Genomic DNA, 22,336 nt, shown 5'->3' with positions numbered 1-22,336 from the left:
TCAATAGATGAGTCCATCTCAGGCGTTACTAAGCCGATGAAATTATGTGTTGATCAAGAGAGCTGTAGAATAACCACCAGAAGCGTCCTCTTAAATTCGACGCGAGTACACTTTGAGGCTTACTTTGACTAGTTGCTTTATTCGTCGACAGATGACTCTGACCGAGACTGAAACGGGCATTGCCCTAATGAGAGCCGAGATGGCGCAGATCCGGTCGAAATACGAGGAGAAGTGCAGCGAATTGCACACGTAAGTGTCCGCTGACGTCTTTCTCTCGGCCCCTGAGTCTTCGACGTATGGTGTGGCCATTCGCCTCACCAGGTGCTCTGCGGCTAATGGCTACCGCTCATCCCAGATTTTTCGGGACAGTTTTACGTTTTTTACGGCTTTAAGTGCGTTTGTTACCACTTTTCAAAAATCACATTGGGAATGTCTTCAAATTGCAAAATAGAGCCTTCCATGACGTACGCATATGGCGTAGGTACGTCTCTACGTAATACAACTTGGTGTTTTATTCCTAATGTGAGAGTTCGTGATCTACGGTTCCTTCGTGCACGCTGACCGTCTTCTCTCGCAATGGTCTGGCCAGAACGGAAGGTCGACCGCGTCAGATCCCCCCCCCCTCCCTCTGCGGACGGCGCAGCCGTGAGCGGCTTGCAGCCGAACCATGCTTCTGCGTGCAGCTCACAGTCGGTCGATCGATGGGTGTGCTTTCAGGGAACGCGCACAGCTGGAGGAGTATGTAGCTCGGCAGGAGCAGCTGCAGAGACAGTCGCAGGTCCTTCAGTACGTGCTCGCGGTGGGACGACCGATTGGCAAAGACCTGCTTGTGCACAGTAGCTCGACCATGATATTGTGTACCCCGCTGCGATGTATATGGTTCTTAACATGAAACAACATAGTCAGTTCCAATTTTTTTGTTAAATGTGCAGGAGACATATGACTTGTTTGATAATTTCATCTTTTTCTGCTTACGTTTTAGAGCATCATCGTACACACTGTTTCTCATTGTACAAAATGTTTCTTGAGGACCGTTTTTGAAGGAATGATGTGGAACGTAGCAGCCCGCATTAATTACGCTGCTAGCGGCGCTCAGCGCGGACCCCGTCCCACCTGCGTGTCAGCCCCTTCAGCTCACCTGCGTGTCAACCCTGATGTCTGAGCCGGCCCGCCCGCGGGCGCCGTCTGGTGACAGAGAGGCGAACCGGCGCATCCAGGACACGAACGACAGCTTGCGCCACACGCTGCAGGAGGGCGCCGGTCGGCAGCGCCCTCTGCAGCGGCCGGCTAGTCAGCTGAGCTCGCGCGGCGAGGAGGCCGACAGCGCCGGCGAGAGCGAGGGCGCCCGCTCTCCGGCCGCGCGCCGCCGCGCCGTGCCCGACGACGTGTCGTACGGCATCCCCCGGCTCATGAGAGACCTCGGTGAGGCGAGGCGTGACAGGGAGAGCTCGGTGAAGGACCGCGAGTTTCGGAGAGTGCAGGTATCTCATGGGCTCCGTCGATTGTGGAGGGCGCAACCCAGATCCAGAGATGAGTTTTCGGGCGCAATATCTGGTTTGCCGTTGGAGAACATATTGAAGACAAGCAACAGACTCAGTAAACTGTCAGGATATGGCTCAGACAAATTAACCTCTGAGTGCAACGTGGTGATGTCATATTTTTACAATTCACGGAAAATGCACGGATATTTGTGGGTATTTGTGAATGTTGGTATTAATAATGTCATTTCATGGGATGCTACCTTTTCGGGCTACAAGCTGCTTCCCCGGTGAGCCAGTCAAAACAAAAACTTACGACCATTACTCGGATTTTGGGCTTGTGCTGCATACTGGCAAGCATGATGTGTAAATGGACGTGTCAACACTAGCATACCGCTGCGTTGAAAACTGCGCGTCTGGGAAACCAGAGGTATGGGGTTCGGTTCCCCGCGATGCCGACCCGTCATGCCAGGGTGAGAGGCAGGCGACGCCATGTCACCTCAGCAGCTGAGTGCGTCGTAAAGCCCTAATGGCGACGACACAACGCTTGGCTCCTTCTTATAAAGAGGGCAGCTGGACAGTTACGAAGTTTTTAAGATGCTCCGGGTGGTCATATGCCTCAATTTTTTCAGAACGACTGCCTCGCAATCCCCAGGCCACAGGTGCTGGCCGCCTGGGAGCGGTGCCGAGAAGGGCTTCCGTCACCCATACGTGGCATGCACCGACCCCAGTGACATACGTGACCGCGTGTCCGGCCGGCAGACAGCGGCCTGAAGGACCCTGACGAGACGGACAGCGGTCTGTGCCGCTCCACGCGCGACGACGCCGAGCTGTCTCTAGACAGGTCCCTCAGAGACGACCTCGACGACTATGACGCGCAACAAAACAGCGGCGTCGACGAAATAATGCTGGTGAGAGGTTTGCCTGCGATTATGGTGTAGATACAACACATTACCCTAACATCCACAGCGCACCAGTTTCCCAGAGCTAAATTTTGAGACATTTGGCTATCCTTATGTTGTCTTTTTAAGTTGCTATGCGTGATCACTTTTACCTTGTGAGACACTGAGGACACAAGACAAACGTTTCAATAGGCGTTACTAGTCCCGAGGTCCAATGACCAGCAGCGGTCTCTTCATCGCTTCAGTTTAAATTCCTGCTGCGTGTCACTTCACTGGGAGCGTGCTGCGGTCACGAATCATGAGTCCAACTCACAACTGCACAGTCCCATTCAATAGCTTACACAAGCCGCGAAGTCGGGTCACTACGTCGGGCATGTCTGTTTAGCCATGGTAACCTAGGGTGGCCGCAAAGTTGTTCCGTCGCTTACCTCTCGCCTCAATCACATAATGAGGAATGATCATTGTTGGCCAAAATAGCTTCAAATGAACCGAGTCGGAGCACAGATATTGCAGTTGCGTCTTGTTTGCGTTATTTAGCTGAGTGGCCCATAGAGGGAGCTGATCTTAGTGTACTTGTCTGAAGACTGTATACTGTAGTCGCTCTTCTTTTGAGCTTGATCTTTCGTAGTGTTCATGCTATGCTTCAACCTCCTGTAATAAGTCAAGTGATCCTATTCTTCATGCATCCTTCATCTTCATCTTGTGCTTGTGCTTCTTCGGCGCAATGGATTGCTCTTCTTTCAGTCATCCTGCCTTGCTGCACGGTGATCTTTTCCTACTTAGGTCACACAACGGCCAGTGCAGTAAGCTTACCTCGCTGTAGTCACCCAGTGACCATTGCAGTGATTCTGTCAGCTGTTTTGTCCTGTTCCGCTGTCAAGTGACGAGTGCAGTGAATTGTTCCCGTTTCAGTCTTTGAGGCTAGTCCAGCAACTTAACTTGCTTTAATTATCTAGTGACTAGTACAGTGAACTTGTTTTGTTTCTTGCGGCCAGTGACCCGCTCAGTGCATGGTTTTCGCTGTAGTTGTTCAACGTCTGACACAGCGCACCGGTCCCGTTCCAGTCATCCGGTGGCTATCACGGTGCACCTGTCCTGTTCCGGTCGTGCAGTGACCAACACAGTACACCGGTCCTGTTCCAGTCGTCCAGTGCCCAGCGCAGTGCACCAGTCCCGTTCCAGTCGTCCATAAACCAGCACAGTGCACCCGTCCTGTTCCTGTCGTCCAGTGACCAACACAGTACACCGATCCTATTTCTGTCGTCCAGTAACCAACCCGGTGCACCCGTCCTGTCCCTCCAGTCCAGTGACCAACACAGTGCACCCGTCCTGTTCCTATCGTCCAGTGACCAACACATTGCATCGGTTCTGTTTCAGTCGTGCCGTTGACCAGCACAGTGCACCGGTCCTGTTTCAGTCGTCCGTTGACCAGTGCCGGGAGCCGCACCGCCTCTCTCCGCGGGGCTCACCGCTGCTGAGGCGCCACGTGGCGCCGTCTAGCGGTCGGACTTCACCTTCGGGCGCCGCCACCGCACAGATGGCGCTGTACGAGCCGACTGGGCCGCCCGACCGCACATACAAAGTGGTGTTCGCCGGCGACGCGGCCGTCGGCAAGTCGACCTTCATCACACGCATCTGCAAGGGTGTGTTCGTCACCAACATCAGCTCCACGCTGGGTGAGTGTGTGGCGGTCCCTTGTAAAGGGGGGGGGGGGGGGGGGGCAGGAGGAGTGAGGAGAGGGCAGCAGCCTGGCGACAGTGCTCACGCGAGTGCCACGCGTGCAGTACGGCGATACTGTCGTCAACGGCACATGTGCTTCGCTGAATGATTTTGAGTCGACTTCTGATTTATTTGAGTTAGGCCTTGGCAGATTTATGGTGACGGTGGCACCTCATCATGCAGAAAACTAAAAACGCTGGAGCTGCCAAGCACGCTATCTGCGGAAGCAATGCCGTATCCATGGCTGTGCGAGTGCCCGCGCGTCTGCGAGTGAGCGTATGTGCGTCTGCTATAGTCGATTACTTGCACACACGCTGCTTCCAGGTGTGGACTTCCAGGTGAAAACACTGTGCGTGGACGACAAGAACGTCGCCATTCAGCTCTGGGACACCGCCGGTAAGCAGTGGCACACGCTCCTTGTCATCCGTTTGCAGATTGATGACTCGCATCCATTCAAACCACTTTCATTCAACTTCGGTGTAAATATGAAATGTGTCATATGCCAGAAGCACAGCGTGCTATGTGATGTTCGCTCTGTGCGGCAACACTCGGGTGATGACGAATGTGTGCTGTGTGTGGTAGGTCAGGAGCGGTTTCGCTCCATCACGAAGTCCTACTTTCGACGGGCAGACGGTGTCATGCTGCTCTACGACATCACCAGCGAGAGATCTTTCCTGAACGTGCGGCAGTGGGTGCAGAGCATTGACGTGAGTCAAACGGCAAGGCAACTAGCTGCTGTGCTTTAGCCAGAGAGATGCTCGCTAAACGTGGTTGAGAGTACAGTTATTAACATTGAACAGATCAGAACAAACTTTTGCTCTGTAAATCATGTCCCGTGCCCAAAATTGCTCTCGTGAATACATTCGAGGGCACCAGTGATGTGCAGAGAGCACCTGGCACTGTCTCTCTCGAGTTCCCTCCGTCGTGTCCGTGCGCAGGAGGTGACGGACAGCCGGGTGCCCGTCATGCTGTGTGCCAACAAGTGCGACATGCGGCCGCTGCTGGCCCAGGAGGGCAAGCCGTGCCTCAGCCGACAGCAGGGCGAGGCGCTGGCCCGCCAGTTCGGCGCCCACTTCCATGAAACCAGCGCCAAGACCGGCGAAGGCATGCTGGAGGCGGTGGTGGAGCTGGGCAGGTAATCCTCGGGAGAGTGATAGGACTGGGCAAATCATTCTGAAGGTAGAAGTGACTTGGCAAGTAATGATACGCATGTGCTAGATAATGCTGGAGCAGCCATAGGACTGGCTATAGGCACGCATACGCACGCACGCACGCACGCACGCACGCACGCACACACGCACGCACACACACACACACACACACACTCATATATATATATATATATATATTGGAATATTTTGGCAGCATCCTTTCTTTTATATTTGTTTAATTAAAAATAACTGCTGCCTCAGAATTGACGAGCTTTTTGACGTATCGTTCTAGTTTCCGGGCCTTTGACTTCGCATCATCGCTTAGATTAAAGATGGTTTGCACAAAATTACTCACATGTTCATCGCTCCTTGCATTCTAACGTTTTGAGATCCTATCTCATCGTCGGAGAAGACTGAATGACACAAGAAATATGTTTTGAATCTTAAAGGATAAACAATTGTGCACTTCTGCTGGAACACATCTTTTGGTACGGAGAACACAAAAGAGGCATGAATAATTGAACTAAGATAGGGCCCTTTTTCACTTTGATGCATATAAGAAATGCTCACAATGGGAACACCACACAAACACACTGAGAAGGCTATTGCCACAATCACATCAACGGTGCTGACCGCCCACCACCTTATAGTTAAAGAGTTGTGTGAGCATTTGTTTATCTGTTAAGGGCTGGAGAGAGTTCGTTAATGAACATGCTTTCCCAACTTAACAGGCGTCTTCTGTCATTGCACGTCCGTAAAATGCCAGTGTTGTCTGTCAGCTGTTGTGTCAATGTCATGACATGCTCGTGTCGCATGTGGTCTAGAGGTGCCCTGTCACGTAAGTGCATTGTCAGGCGTCGTGAGTGTCGTGTTCACACCAATGTAGTGTACGGAATGAAGTTTGCAGCCTTCGATGTTGCATTTGAATTGATACACCATGTGCATTTTAGCTTGTCGTGTTTGTCTGGGCTGTCTCTCACGAGAAAGTTTTTAAAAAATCTGATCACGATAATAAATGACGATGTTTATTTTGTGGTTGTTTTTGCCTTTAACATGTGCAGAGGTAATTCCCCGTAAAGCTTCTTTGTCTTACGTGTGTGAAAATGTCATTAGATTTTGAAAACACAGTTTGACGTTTGGTTGGATGTCTTCTCTTGGCTTGCTGCCGAAGTGTCTGGTCATATGTCGTTGTATTTCGTCTCCAACGTCAGAATTTCAACAAAAAAAAAGAAGTTTTTCACCGAGATCTGTCTGATTGTTATCAATTCTGAATGCAGTCCTGTCCAATCAGAGCAGTGCTTAAATGCGCGTCTGATGAAGGACTTTATGGCGCTAATTTTGTAGCGCGGAGGACACTCACTATCACCATTTAAGCACCACCCGTCGTTAGTATGTTTTCGGTATACAGTCGTTTTGAATCGTTGTCCTTGTCCATCGACAGTTACGTCAAGAAACGAAGACGAGACGAATATACATAAGCGTAATATGTAGAAGATATCTTTGTGGAAGTTAGGGACACTGACCAACTAGGACGTCTCAAAAGCACCTTTGAAGAGCAGTCTGGTTTAAAATTCACAATAGAGCTAAGTGTGCAAAACATAATACCCTTTCTTGACGTGACTGTCGATGGACAATGACAGCGATTCAAAACGACTATATACCGAAAACAGACCAACAACAGACGGTGCTTAAATGCTGACAGTGAGTGTTCTCGACGCTACAAAATTAGCGTCATAAGGTCCTTCATTAGGCGTGCATTTAAGCACTGCTCTGATTGGACAGGACTACATTCAGAATTGATAAAAATCAGGCAGATCTTGGTGAACAACGGTTTTTGGAATTCTGACGTTGAAAACGAAAAGCAACGACATATGACCAGACACTTTGGCAGCAAACCAAGACAAGACATCCAACCAACCGTCAAACTGCATTATCAAAATGAAATGACATCTGCCCAAAAATTAGACGAAACATCTTTACGGGGACTTATCTCTTGACATGTTTAAGGCAAAAACGACCACAAAATAAACATCGTCATTTGTTATTGTATTAAGAAAATTTTTAGCTTTCTCATGAGAGACAGCTCAGACAAACCCCACAAGCTAAAATGCATTAATATAGTGTATCAATTCAAATGCAGCATCGAAGGCTGCAAACTTCGTTCCGTACACTACATTGATGTGACCACAACGACACTCACGACGCCTGACAATGCACTTACGTGACAGGGCACCCCTAGACCACATGCGACACGAACATGTCATGACATTGACACGACAACAACTGACAGACAACACTGGCATTTTACGGACGTGCAATGACAGAAGACGCCTGTTAAGTTGGGAAAGCACATTCATTAACGAACTCTCTCCGGCCCTTAACAGACAAACAAATGCTTACACAACTCTTTAACTATAAGGTGGTGGGCGGTCAGCACTGTTGATGTGATTGTGGCAATAGCTTTCTCAGTGTGTTTGTGTAGTGTTCCCATTGTGAGCATTTCTTATATGTATCAAAGTGGTAAAGGACTCTGTCTTAGTTCAATTATCCACGCCTCTTTTGTTTTCTCCGTACCAAAAAATGTTTCCAACCGAAGTGCACAATTTTTTACCCTTTAAGACTCAAAACTTATTTCTTGTGCCATTCAGTCTTCTCCGACGATGAGATAGGATCTCAAAACGTTAGAATGTAAGGAGCGATGAATATTGAAGAAATTTTGTGCGAACCATCTTTAATCTAGGCGATAATTCGAAGTTAAAGGCACGGAAACTAGAACGATGCGTCAAAAAGCCCGTCCATGCTGAGGTCAGCAGTTGCTTTTAATCAAAACTTGCATGTATATATATATATATATATATATATATATATATATATATTATACATATCCCATATGCCTGCATTCTATTGTACCATTCTATTGTAATGACGTTCAATATTGGCATTCATCTCATTCAGTCAGGCTGTACCATGCATAATTCAGACTCAGACGCCGCTCCTATTGCGTCTATCGCCGGCTGAGGCCTGTCGTCACGGAAGCCACCTTGAACTGGCCATCACTCGTGTAGGCAATGTTCTCTCAGATCGTGCTAAGGAAGAACCATGAAAGCGCTCGAAACCCGCCCCGGTGTCGTGGCATGCGGGGAGTTTGGACGCGTCGATCCATCCATCAACACCGGGAGGCATGGCAGGTGGCTGTTTCGCCTCCCGCACACACCTAACGTCACTCCTGATCGCATCAAGGGCGGATGCAGGATTTCGTCAAGGGGGGACTGGACATTGTGGGCCCCCTGGAGTTTGGGGTACTCTTCCAAAAAAATTCCTTGCATATCGGTCATTAAATTTTAAGGCAAGTGGTATATATATACATATATATATGTGTGTGTGTGTGTGTGTGTACATATATGTACGTATGTATGTATATATTTACTTCTTTATTTATAAAATAAATACGGAAACCTGTCTTACCGTGCACAGCCCTATAAAGCACAAGCGTGGTGCGCATGCATGCACGTAGAGCTTACTCATTTTCTGCGGATCATTTTAAATGCTGCGTTTTTGGGGCGAAGTGTTTTGGAACAACAGGCAAAATAAACTTGAGTTAGCTGCTAACAACCATCAAAACCAAGCAAGGACCTGATTCCTAGCTTATGTTTTAATGGCTAGCCGGTTGGGCAGTGCAATCAGCTGATGGCTGATGACTAATGCAGAGCTTTTCCTTTGCTATTGAGGAGTGCAACATATCAAAACCTTCAAATTATGCTGCTAAGACATCATGCACTAACATAATAAGGATCACACACTCAATAGTCAATGAAAATGACACATACGACGTCCACGGCATATCAAATTACGTTCGGCAATCACGCGTAAAAATTCATCGGCGCATATTCGACTGCGGATCATCTAAGGCACAGGCACCCAGGCTAATAGGGATGGAACCTGAGCAACCATGGGTGCCACAGAAGGCCAACAAAGTGGCACTCGTCAACAAGTATAGGGCCCTCAGAGCAAGCAAAAAGAACGCAAGACCAACGTGGTGGGCCCTTAACTGATCGGTAGTGTCCCGGCAGGCTGACATATAAGGCCCCGGCCATAGCACAGGATCCTCCGAGCAAAAGGGAATTATCCGAGACCATGAATTAATACCCCTGTGCGATCCAAGAGTGCACGGGCAGGTAAACAACACGAGCCTCGATAGCAATGGAGAAAGTCCTCCGCAAATGAGACCAAAGGAAGAGAGCCATTGATCAAACTAGAGGGCCCCTGAGCATCGAGTGTCCCCATGCCTTAACTTACAAGGGGCGTAGCAAGAGCACAAGGCCCTTCAAGCGAGTGGAAAGAACCAGAAACTTATATGAAGGGCCCCTTAGCAGCTTAGTGTACCCTGGCATATGGGACCCCGGAAAAAACTGCATAGAGCCTTTCGGGCGGATGGGAAAAATCCGTGGAGGAAAACCTGATCGATCAACAGTGCTCAGGTACAGGGGAAAATAGCATCCCAACAGCTCATTGAGCCATACGAGAAAATGAGGAAAGATCGAGGACGACGTGGAAAGCTCCTTAGCGATCAGATTGAACCGGCAAGTGGACATATAGGGCCAGGCAACCAACAGCGTGATGCCTTTAGACAACGCAATGAGCCCCAAAATTTCTCCCAAGCAACACTTTTTCAATCAGTGAAGAATGAGCTTCGCTTACTTATGAACTCTTTACTTTCGCTTACAATGGTTCTTGATCGTCTGTAGGCCCAAAGACATCCAATTTTTGTGTTTTTTTTGTGCCAGAAAACTGTGTCCGTCCGGCCGGTTATGAGCCCCTTCGGAGTCTTTAGGTACCCTCGGCATGGTCCATGGGGCATGGCCCCTTGCCCCCCCCCCCCCCCCCCACCCCACCCTCTGCATCCGCCACCGGCCCGAGCAGCTGAAATGATAGGGCTCGCCAAGAACATAAGGCCATCCATTCAAATAAGACATACTTACAAAGCAATGTGTAGGGCTCTGAACAATCGAGTTCGCCCGAACAGGTTAACGTGTAGGACACCCGTCAAGAGCGTGAAGCCCTCCATTCAAATAGGAAGTACCCAAGACCCAATGTAGAGGGCCCCCGAATGGTCAAGTGTGCCCAAGCAGGTCAACAGATAGGGTTCCCAAAAAGGAGCGTAGGGCCCTCCATTCAAATGGGAAGTATTTAAGACAAAATGCAGAGGACCCCCGAATGATCCAGTGCGTCAGAGCAGTTGAACATATAGAGCCCACGTCAAGAACGTAGGGCCCTCCATTAAAATAGAAAGTACCCAAGGCCCAATGTAGAGGGCCCCCGAATGATCGAGTGCGCCCGAGCAGGTTAACAAATATGTTTCCCAACAAGAGCGTAGGGCCCTCCATTCGAACAGGAAACACCGAAGACCCCACATAAATCGCCCCAGAATGATGGAATGTGCCCAAACAGCTTATCAGAAGAGCCCGACAAGAGCATAGGGCCTTCCATTGAAATAAGAAGTAGCCAAGACCCAATGCGGAGGGCTCCCGAAAGATAGAGTATACCCGAGCAAATTATCAGGTGGCCCAGACAGGAGTGTAGGGCTCTAAATTCAAACACCAAGACTCAATAAATAGGCCCCGAACAATCTAATGTGGCCGAAGCAGCCAACAGATGGGGTCTCCGACAAGTGCGTAGGGCCCTCCATTCAGATAGGAAGTGCCCAAGACACAATGTGCAAGGGCCCCCGGATATTCGATTGTGCCCGAGCAGGTTAACAGATGGGGGCCCCCGACATGAGCGTAGGGCCTTCCGTTCAAATATGAAATACCCACCACACGATGTAGAGGGCTCCGAATAATCGAGTGCGCCAGAGCGGGTTGACAGATAGGGCCCCGAAAAGGGCGGTGGGCGCTCCATTTAAAAAGGAAGTTCCCAAAACCAGGTGTGGAGGTCCCCTACGATTGAATGGGCCCGAGCATGTAATCAGAAGGGGCCCCGACAGGAGCGTAATGCCTTTCATTACAATAAAAAGCACCTAAAATCCGGTGCGGAGGGCCTCCGAAGAATGGAGTGTACCCGAACAGGTTATTAGGTGACCCGGATGAAAGCAGAGGGCCCTACATTCAAACACCAAGAGCCAATGTGCACGGTCCCCGAACAATTCAGTGTGACCAAGGTGGCGAACAGAGGAGGCACCCGACAAGTGCTTGCGGCCCCATTCAAATAGCATGTGCCCAAGGCCCAATGTAGAGGCCCCCCCCCCCAACGATCAAATGTACACGAGCAGGCTATCAGTTAGGCTCCCGACAAGAGCATAGCTCCCCCCCCCCCATTCAAATAAGAAGTACCCAAGACCCAATGTAGAGGGCCCCGAATGATCGCGTGTGCCCGAGCAGGTTAACAGACAAGGTTCCCAAAAAGAGCGTAGGGCCCTCCATTCAATTAGGAAGTAATTACGACCCGAAGCAAAGGACCCCCGAATGATCCAGTGCATCAGAGCAGGCTAACATACAGTCAAGAGCGTAAGGCCCTCCGAGCAAATGCAAAGAAATGAAGGGCAACCTGGAATGCACCTTAACGATCTAAATGATCTTGCAAGTGGGCATATAGGTCCCTCGGAAGCGGCATGAGTCCCCTAGGCAGTGCAATGAGGCTTAAAACTTCCAGTTCACAACTTTTCCAATCATTGATTTTTTTGCCTCTCATAGATCTTTCACTTTCGCTTATAACTGTTCTTGGTCACCTGAAAGTCCTAAGATACTCAGTTTTGTTGCATTTTGTGTAAAAAAACTGCATCTGTTCGGCCAGCCACGGCCCCCTCGGAGCCCAAGGGGAGGCCATGACCCCGTGACCACCCCCCCTTTGAATCCGCCCCCGGATCGCATGCCTATTTAGCTGAACATGAACCTGGCCGAGTCCCGCCCCATGGCTTTTCTGCAGTCACAGATTTGATAGCGCACCCGAAAAATATGTTGGTAATTTTACATTCCTGGCCTTATGGGAACAAGTGATGAGTGCTAAGGTAATATATACGTGAACCGAATTCTCGTTAACAGCGAACCAGTAACGAGCTTCAGCCTCCTTAAAACCTGTGCTTAATGAACTGCACATTACAAGCCAATCTCACAAAGCCTACACAACTCCGCTATGCCGTGCTTTGGGGCGGGGGGCATTCTAGGAAAGGACTTAAATCGATGCTATCCTGCATTGGGGAGACGAAGAACGTGTTAAAACGAAATTTGGGAAGAGGGGATCTTCAGCTCTCTGGGTTAACGACTTTTTAACCGGAGCTTTAACAACGGAGCTGCGAAAAGACCAGGACAGTTGACTAATGTGTGTGTGTCACAGAGGAAGACGAATAGTTTCGCAGATGTGACAGATCAGATAAAACTCAAAAACAATCTTTTATGATAAGAGGTATGTTGGAATTCCATGTGAGAGCATTATCGAAAACCAGACATAAATTTTTCAACTCCGAGCAATGCAAAACCGAGCCGAGCAAAAGTGAATGTGCATCCGCATTTCTCATGATCCAACTGCTTTCTGTGGACTGTTTCACCATTTATGGAAATATTAGGTGTCAATACGCAGATTCTCGTAGACTCAGCAGGCTTTAGGTGCCTTTGAAAAAAACTCATATATTGCATAAGATAAACAGTAACGTGCCACTTGCGATTTTTTGCATTTTTCTTAAGGTTTCAACCTTATGCATGCTATACAAGGAAGCTTGAAGTTAATTCATATATGCGTGAGGTATAATGAAGTCGTTCGAAAAATTAAACTATAAACGTTATTAGCGTAAGGTTTCCTTCCTTTTTGGCCTTAATGAAGAAAAGCAATAGTTTTTCACCTTGAAAAACTCGCAAAATCGATGGACACAAAACGACTGGGATCCTTTTCTTTCAAAATTGCGTATTGGCGTTGGGTTGTTTAGCATTTGCGACATTTACTCTAAACAAGAGATCAACACAACCTTATGTATAGTGCTGTATCTTTCCGTGCCCATGGTGCTAAGAGGCGTTGTTTAGTGGTGCACATATGACATACATGATTTCAGTTCGTTTGCTGTGAAAATGTCAGTGACAACCAATGGATATTTGAAGCATACCAAATCAAACATACATACGAACCCCATATATGGTATTGCTTCACACAAAGAAGGGCCATTCCACAGCAAATCAACCTTAGGCCTATTTGAACGCAGCATCCGCGTCGGATTTGACGAGGACATGCCTATGCAGTAATCACGCGGCCCAAATGTGATTCTGCAGGGTCAAGTTATTTAGAGCCGTACCTAGTACCTCATCGCACAGCGTGCCGATGAGGTACTAGGAGATGAAAAGGAGCCATGATACCACGCATCCTATTTTCAACACACTCAAAGGCGAAAATAGAGTATCATGTTTGAGAGGAGTGCATAGAACATCTAAACATCTATACTGGTCTGCAAAATGGTCAATATTACGTGAAAAGTCAATCCGGCAGATCTAATAACCTAGTTTGACCTTCACTGGCGATAATATAGATCCTGATGATAACGATACTTTAACTGACGCGGTAACTGGCCGTTTCGAATATGCCATGTGCATATTTATATTGTATTCGCTTAAGTGTTTTTTAAGTGTTTTTTTTTCAGCGGCGGCCTTGGACCGCGTCTTGTGTAATAAATTCATTTTTTGGAAAAAGGCGGTGGCCAGTGGACAGACGCTGCTCACGCCTTTCGTGACAGCACCCAACTTGCTTTGTCCCTTCTTGAGTTGTTGCGTTTCCAGCAGTCCCTCTGTAAAGGCAAAACAGTTATTCACGAGCGCATGGTTGTTGTCAACCTGGAAAATATAGGAAACATACGTTTGTAATTCGTAATTTGTGCTGAACCATCCTGTACAAAGAACTGCACTCGAATGCTACCATTATCATTACTGTGCTCGATTGGCATACGCAGACAATTGGTGTAGGGGAGGGTGGTGGGAAGGAGAACCTCGCTCACCCGGCGTGTTCAGCATTAGCATGTGAAAATAAGTAAAATTGCTCTCACCTGAATAGACATAATTTGTTTCCAACTAAAAACAATATTGCGCGTAATTGATCCGAAGTGATAAGACGATCCAGGCTCGGACCGCCGCGGCTGAGCTCGATCCTGCCGTTGAGCTGGAGCTCTAGTCCCTAGATTTTGCGGCTCCGACGCACCCAATCGGTGCGAAATTGCAGCGAAATTTGAAATAATGAATGACGATGTTTTTTTCCTGCAAGTCGTATGCAGCTTATCACCAATCTGTACCAAAACCCTTAAAGCGGAGCTCTTTTCCAGATAATTGTCGGCGATCTTGCACAGACTCCTCCTCGCTAGTTTGTTCCTTAGGTCAAATGGCTTTACACCTGCCTTCATTTTGGCACGCAACATCAGCAACAACAACAACTTGCAACAGCTTCACATGTAAGCAGCTCTTGTTTATGGTGATGACAAATTGTTTGCACCACAATCAACGTAACGTCGCTACACCGCGCCAATACTTTTCTGTACTTCCTCACTTAATTTCACCCGATCCCCTTCATTGAACATTGACGCCTGGCAATTGCAGAAAGTGGCAGAGCCGCAGGTCTTTACTTTCCCGACTTGCTGGCATCACGGCGCTACGCACAGCTATTCGCTCTTAGGCCCGGCCCAGTTTGCGTGGAGTCGGCGTCGACTTCAATTAGTGTTGTGTCGATTTCCGTGTATGCGATCCCAGGCGCGCTGAATTAGCACACGAGGCGGCTGCACTCGGGCACAACAACAGGTACAAAGTGATGCAATATCCGACAGGCTGCTTGCTTTATCTCATGTTGAGCTCCAGCTAAGCTTTGCATATCATGCTTAAGCACGATATGTGAAAACTCAGAGCACACGACAATGCCATTTACACGACTCGCAAAGAACGACAGGTATGTACAGTCCATTACCATACGTTTGTTACTCGGGCATTATTTCGGAACTCCGAAAGAATGTGTAAATGATTTATGTTAAATGCTGTAAGGCTGAAAAATGGTTGCAATGTCACGGTCACAGTTCCTGACGCAGTGAGCCGATCGCGCCCGGTCACTGGTCACTGGATCGCTGGTCGCTGGTCACCCGATACCGGCCGGTCCGACGCAGTGAGCTTTCGTGCCGGATCACTGGATCGCTGGTCGCTGGTCACCCGATGCCGGCCGGCCGACGCAGTGATCCGATCGCGCCGGGGCACCCGATACCGGCCGGTCGATGCAATGAGTCGATCGCGCCTGGTCACTGGTCGCTGGTCACCCGATACCGGCCGGTCGACGCAATGAGCCGATCGCGCCCGGTCACTGGTCACTGGATCGCTGGTCGCTGGTCACCCGATACCGGCCGGTCGACGCGGTGATCCGATCGCGCCGGGGCACTCGATATCGGCCGGTCGGCTTATGGCGTAACGCGGCGCGTGATCCGATAGCGCTCAAATTCGGTTTGAAGCCGATCTGGAAGGGGTACTATTAGGTTCCTCTGTAGACTGAAGGGCAGTCAATTGCTCTTTAAACGCTTATAGGTCTGAGGAAAATCAAAGCGTGACGTTTTCAGGAAATTAAATGCAGGTTCAAACAATCGCATTTTGTGTATGTATCTAACTGACCTTGAATCTTATATTGCCACATCCTCCAGAAAATAATCAGAGATATTGAGCTTACCGATGAAGCTTTCTCACACGTTATACCCCACGGTATGTTTTCAGTAAAGACGGTTGAAAATACGTTTCGTGACGTCATCGCGTATTTGTATCAGCTCGTAGCTCCTTAGCGGTACCCTGAACGGTTCTGAAATCTGCAGAATCGTATTTGGCCCATTCATGCCGCAAATACATCTCTTCATTAAGTTCGATGAAGATACTGGGTCGAAATGCAACAGCTGCCCATTGGTCGTGGAATGACATTACTTTGTGCGAACCAGTACAATACATGGCCTTTGTCTGCACGTTTGCCTTATTATGTTTCAATTGTCCAATGGCCGTTACTGGCATTTTCACAGCAAGTGAACTAGAAAGCATGCATGAAGTGTGCGCACCATTTAACAACGCCGCTTGGCACCATGGGCGTAGAAAGATACGAACGCCATAACTGAGGCCACGTTTTTCTTGTCCTTGGAGTGGTTTTCGCATGCGCAAAACGTCAAAGCCTAAAGACAAATTTGAAAAGGAAACGGCCTGGTAGTTTTGTGCCCATCGATTTCGTGAGTCATTCAAAAGTGAAATGCATCGCCTTTCGCATTAACACGCGCTCGGGTGGCCGGCTGGACACCCTTCGCTCGGGTGGGGGGCCAATTTGTTCCCCCTAGGATCTAGCGAACTAAGAGAGCTAGAGACACCAAATTTACAGGGTGTTTTGACCTGTATGTGAACTCACTTTGGTCAAACTTTCAGATTCTTAGGTCATGACCTTCGGGTCAAATGAGGTCGAACAAGGTCAAATTCTAGGTTGGCCGCCAAAGTGGCCTCAGAACCTAGATAACTGTTTTTAAGCAGAAGGTCACATCCTCATTTAAGGCCAGTGATCTTGTTGACCTCGACTCTTTTGAAGGCCATGATGACTAAAATCATGCAAGCTGCTCTGAGTTTTGCATTTAAATAAACGACAAACATTACGCTAGGCAGTATGTTCCGAAAAAAACAAAGTGTTAACCTGTGTTATTTTAGGTCAGTGACATATTCCTACCTCTAAGAAGTCCATGGAGGGTATATGATGTGGTTCCTGCAATCAATAAATTCGAGATTAGGACCAAAAACTACCCCATATAACAAGCCCGAGGGTAATAAAACAGGTTGGTCTTGATCATGGTCTGACCTTTATATCTAATCTTAGGTCAATGTAATTTGCTATTGAACTGTTGTGTTGCCTAAGAAAGCATCTCAGAGATGTGTGACGTCGTCTTACATTCCGTTGTTGCATCAGATTGAAAGATTCCCTAGAAATTGACTTCGCTGAAATGATGGCCTCACTTTGACCTGCCACAGGTCAACGACCTTACAAGGTAAATTTAATTTTTTGATGTGAAACTATCTGCTATTCAGTTGTTTACAGCTGTGCAGAGTTTGGCGCGGCTACGCCGCGCCGTTCAGAAACTGTTCCGGAAAACCTTTGGGGGGTCAATTTAACCCCCACCCGAGCCCGTGCTAAGGTCAAGAGGTACGGAAGCCTAACGCGATTTTTGTTTGTATTTTGATTCTTTAAACAACCCCAATACTCGTCAGGTATACACGACTTATGTTCAGGTTTCTTTGGTTTTAATGAATAAGGCTGTAATATCAATACAAATGAAGAGAACTGCTGGTGGTGTATTAATGCGTATCTCATGTAATAAATGCATGCTTTGCCGGCTCTTCTTATCAGCTGGGTAGCAGAGTGAAGTTTATGAATTGGCAGTTATATCCTTCGTAAATGATGAAATGGTTTGCAGGGATCAGTTGTGGTGTGAGAAACGAGAAGACATTATTGTATGCTGCTCGGTTCGGCTCTATATTGCTCAGAGTGGAAAAATCTAGGTCTGGCTTTCGGTAATGCTCTCACATAGCTCTCCCACGCATCTCTTGTAAGCATTTTTTTGTTGTTGTCTAATCCGGCACATCTGCGAAACTGTTTATCTTGCTCTGTGATGTACACATTAGTCGGCGCCCTAGTCCTTTCGCGACTCTGTTATTGCATCTTGGTGTACGTGAATAGTATTCCAAATAAGTTAGTACGATTGCATAAGGTGATTTACAACGCAGCACAAGTCGCATTTGGCTGCAAAAAACATAATCATGCAGCGGAGCTACTTGGGTGCCTCGGCTGGCTCACTGCTGGAGGACTGGTACACTATCACGCCCTCATGTTCGGCAAAAAGTGATAATGCCCGTCTTGTCGAGCCCGTATTGCTCGTTTGCGACTTCTCGATGGTATCAGAGTCTCGCGAGTGAAATACGAGGCAGGGCGACAGCCTTCAGGTAACGAGATCGCCAGCCGAGACTAGAGAGAGCGGCGCCTGCATCGTCGGGCGGCCGCTCTGTTCGGTGCGCTGCCACCGAAGCTGAGCCCCCCCCCTCCCGCTCTCTCTCCGGGCAGGCCTTTAAACGCCACATGCGGCAGGATGCTGGGATAACTTTACTGCAGAATACTGGGCGTATGCGGTACATGTGTGCACATATGCATTTCACTTAGCTCGGGGTGTAAACATATTTTTAATTTGTGTGCACGAGTCTCTAGCATTCACCTCTGTCCTTTGAGTTTGCGTTTGATCTTTTCACGATGGCTCGGAAAAGCCACGTGTGCAATGCGGAAGCCCTAATTTACGATTAGGTTTCATTCTGAGCATTGCATCACAAGTCATTACGGCTTTGTTGGATGATGGGAATGGGGCCAACATTCCGCGGCAACCTCTTTAGAGCAATGCGTAAAAAAGAAGACGTGCGGAGACATAGAAGGAAAGCAGGGGGCAGGGGCGTTCTTTTCTGTCCAAACATTTTTTTTGTCTGACGTACGCTGATTACTAAACGGATGCCGCAGACGAATGCTCACCAACGAGGACGTCGAGGTGCAGACCTCTGCTCTGAAGGTAGCCGATGACGCCAAGAAGAACGGAAGCTGCTCGGGCGGCAACTCACCAGCCAGCTGCTAAGAAATAATCCCCGTCGCAGCAGCGTTTAAGCATTACCAGCGACATGGTCGTCAGTGCATGCTACTCCATCTGCCTTCCCTCCAACAAAAGTAGCTGCAATCGCGCTTGGTGCTCTTGAGGCGCTTTGCTCTACGAATGTGTTCTTAGCCGTAGAGATTCATTTAACAAGTGAATCCGTTGCCGACCCGGGCCAACTGACCTGCCGGCATTGCTAGGCGTGGTGGTTTCGAAACAAAGCGATGTATGTTTGTGATCTAAAATGATATGCTTGTCATCTGTTTGTGTCAGAGGCAAGACAACGCGTGATGCATCAAGAGTTTAATGTGACTGGCGTAAGATCTCGCATAAAACCACGTCACAGAAATTGTTTTGGCTTTAAATTTTTAACGGCATTTTGATCGTTTGATATTCTAAGCTAATTTACTAGGTTTCATCTTTTCCGACATCATATTCCCTATGCCCTGTGATGTGGAATGCTTCGCCCATTTTCAGAGCACATTTAATGGCTCAGGCATGACTGCACATGACATGCATTAATTCAAGTAACTGTTTCCCTTTGCCCATATCACCTACACACGGTCCCGTTGAGCTTTGTACTTATGTGCCGTCGTGATATCTGTATATGTGCGTGCATGCTAGGTTAAGATCAGGTGACAGCACGTTCACCTAAAGGAATCTTCGATTTGATCTAAAATTCCTCTCAAAAACTTCCATGGACCTCTGTCTCTAAGGTTAATTTCGACTCATTGCCTTTCACAGTTGGGTCAAAACCCTCCCTCAAAAACATTGCACAAAAGGCAATTGGGCTCAGGCCAAAAAAAACATAGTCTTTACTTATCTCCACAATCCAAACATGATACTTTGCTAGTTCATTCAATGAGCAAACTGCGCCTGAAAAGGTCCAGTCTTTGATAAAAATAAAATGGGTGGCTGTTTTACAGGCAAACTCATATGGATACAAATTTAAACTGGAACCTTCCGAAAAGAAAAGGGGAGAAATCCCACTGACAGAATCATGAACTATCTTGTTGGTGGCATCTCGAACTGGCACACGAATTTTTTGGTATACGCACACCGCCTGATGTATTACTGTATAGCAGCAATCAAGACTGAGTATGAATTTATTATTCAAAACAATCCGCTCTTGTCCTACGAAATTTTATTAAGACATCATTAAGGCAACTGTAGTTCTTCATCACCACATCGCTGCAGCAAGAACGAGCTGTTCGCCATTTCCGTAGGAGACTTGTTAACACTTTCGCCGGATGAAAATGAGAGAGTTGCTCTTAGTTGCTCTTAATTGGTGGAAAGTAGAGCTCTGCCCTAGCTTTCCAAAGACGTGTGCTAAATTCCTAGGAAAACGGCATTGGATAGTGAGCATACAGTTAAATCAGAATGAAGATATTCAATTCCAGGGTAGAGCAAATCAAAACAGGCAAACAATACGAAAAAGTAAAACCCATCTGTGCTTGGCATGCCATCCACCCCTCAACTCAAACCTAACGGGTCGCCTCTGACTGTGTGCTGGTTGGACAGAGCACGACATAAATGGAAAGTTTGTATTTGATTGTAGATAATACCCCACTGATAATTGTAAATGTTAATGTAAATGATGATTGTAAATGTTACCGCTTGACCATTGACGTCACCAAGATTTGACACGTGGACCAGCCAGCAGGGGCGGGGAAGTAAATCGAAGCCCTAGGGAGCCAAACCGATTTCGAGAGTAAGCAGAGGCGACGCAGGATACCCGCTGGAGACCCAGCCTCAAAGCTTTTCATCTGGACTTTTCCAACTTTCACATTCATCCCTTTCATTTCCTCTACTTCTTCAAGTAAGACCTTTTTACTAGTTGGCTCTAATTTGCCTATTTTTTGGTTCTTTTCATTCGCATTCCACCCCGTTTTTTATTTCCTTTCTCCCGGACAACTTTCGGAGGTGGTATTCAGTGATTTTCCTTTGGCTGGTTGATGTTGGGAAAATAACACTTCATGACGTTGCAGTCATAACTTTGTGCTGGGTGCCGCTAGTTAGGTTGCTATGGGCCCCTCCCATATTAAAACATGTGAACCGATCTAACATAGTCCTTCACAATATACGTCACAAGTGCATTCATGGGATTTCGACCTGTCATGTGCCTAGTTTCACGAAGGATATTGAGTGACTTGTAACCTCACAAAAACGCAAAACACTACTCGCACATGGTACTTTGGGACGCTGATCGTGTAATGTGACAAATACTAATTTGTGTGTTATAGTCATTGGATGTTGGTTGCTACGCCTAGCAAAAGACTTACATGAATACATGCTTCTGAAACGAGCCGTTTGATACACGCTGGATCTGTGAAGAGATGGCACCGCCGATCGCTGCCATTCTCGGCCAGCCTTGCGAGCACGCCTGCAAGTTTCGAGGTGTGTCACAAGGTTTCCATTATCCGATGTGACTCCGCGCGATTTGGGAACGTTGTTGTCACGCGGCTGGCGGCACCGCCGTCTCCACCAATTCCCTGTCAGGAAGACAAGATAGAAGACTGTGCATGAGTGCAGTTTCACAAAAATTCAGGGACCGTGTCCTGAGCGTAAGGTATGTTCAAGCTTGCTATGATGGTCTATCCTCAGATTTCGGCCACTTTTTGCCGTTTGGACAAAATCGAGATGCCGTCGCATTTTCTATTTGATCTGCTCGCGCCGTTCAGTTTGTGTCCCTAAATTGCTATTTTCAGGTTAGGAGGAATGAACTGCTCAAACGCTTCAGCAGCTAATGAAATGTGCTGCAAAGCAATGCAGTACGTTGGTGGCGCTATTTACACACGACAACGATACGGTCTACGGTAAAGTAATGCTTTTGAAACTTATTTTTGGTCCGAAAATAGCCGTCAGACCTCAGATATCAGCCCTCACTACACGTAACTCAACACACATAATTGCAGACCACATGGCAGACCACATGGGACGCGTCATGTCCTCCGAAGGCGGTCGTGATGTTTCCGTATTTAATTATGCCTAGAACGGCTCCCTTATTTTTGTTTGTTTTACGCATGAATGGTGGGACATTCAGAACTGGCCTCCCCTTTCTACCACCAGGCATCCAATGTTGAGTCCAGCTCTGCGGTGCAGCATGGTTGAACTGAACACAACGTCATGTATGGTGCACGCCAGATGTCCTGGTATCGATTTCATTATGGCACGCCTTCTGCCCATGTCGTCCTTTGTCAGCAAAGCCCGTCATGCGAGGAGGTATTGCGACTCTGTTCGACCGTTTTCTCTGCATAAGGCCGACAGTGGTGTGGAGAACGTAGCCCCTGAAGCGCACTTTGTCAGCGTAGCAATGTCTATAATAACTTGGTGAGCTAAATGTCATGTCGTCACCAAAGTTATCTCATGGCATAAACGGCAAACGTTCGTCTGTAGCGTGGTTGCCCCAAGCAAAACGTGCTGGCTGCTGATATGACCGCCAGGTGAGGC

At 47.9% G+C, this 22,336-nt stretch overlaps 1 protein-coding gene across 1 annotated transcript; it reads left to right on the top strand.

The window, feature by feature from the left end:
* Window positions 1-1,346: 1,346 nt before the first annotated feature.
* Window positions 1,347-21,185, top strand: LOC119112793 (ras and EF-hand domain-containing protein). The gene is made up of 7 exons (XM_037237073.1): window positions 1,347-1,422; window positions 2,241-2,389; window positions 3,798-4,056; window positions 4,424-4,495; window positions 4,682-4,806; window positions 5,038-5,234; window positions 18,760-21,185. The coding sequence occupies exons 1-7, from the start codon at window positions 1,410-1,412 to the stop codon at window positions 18,869-18,871; spliced, it is 927 nt and encodes a 308-aa protein (XP_037092968.1). The 5' UTR covers window positions 1,347-1,409; the 3' UTR covers window positions 18,872-21,185.
* Window positions 21,186-22,336: the final 1,151 nt, after the last annotated feature.

The sequence above is a fragment of the Pollicipes pollicipes genome, unplaced genomic scaffold, assembly GCF_011947565.3.
Source record: "Pollicipes pollicipes isolate AB1234 unplaced genomic scaffold, Ppol_2.1 Scaffold_7261;HRSCAF=8764_pilon_pilon_pilon, whole genome shotgun sequence".
Lineage (NCBI taxonomy): Eukaryota > Metazoa > Arthropoda > Thecostraca > Pollicipedomorpha > Pollicipedidae > Pollicipes > Pollicipes pollicipes.
This window is presented reverse-complemented; position numbering and strand designations above follow the sequence as displayed.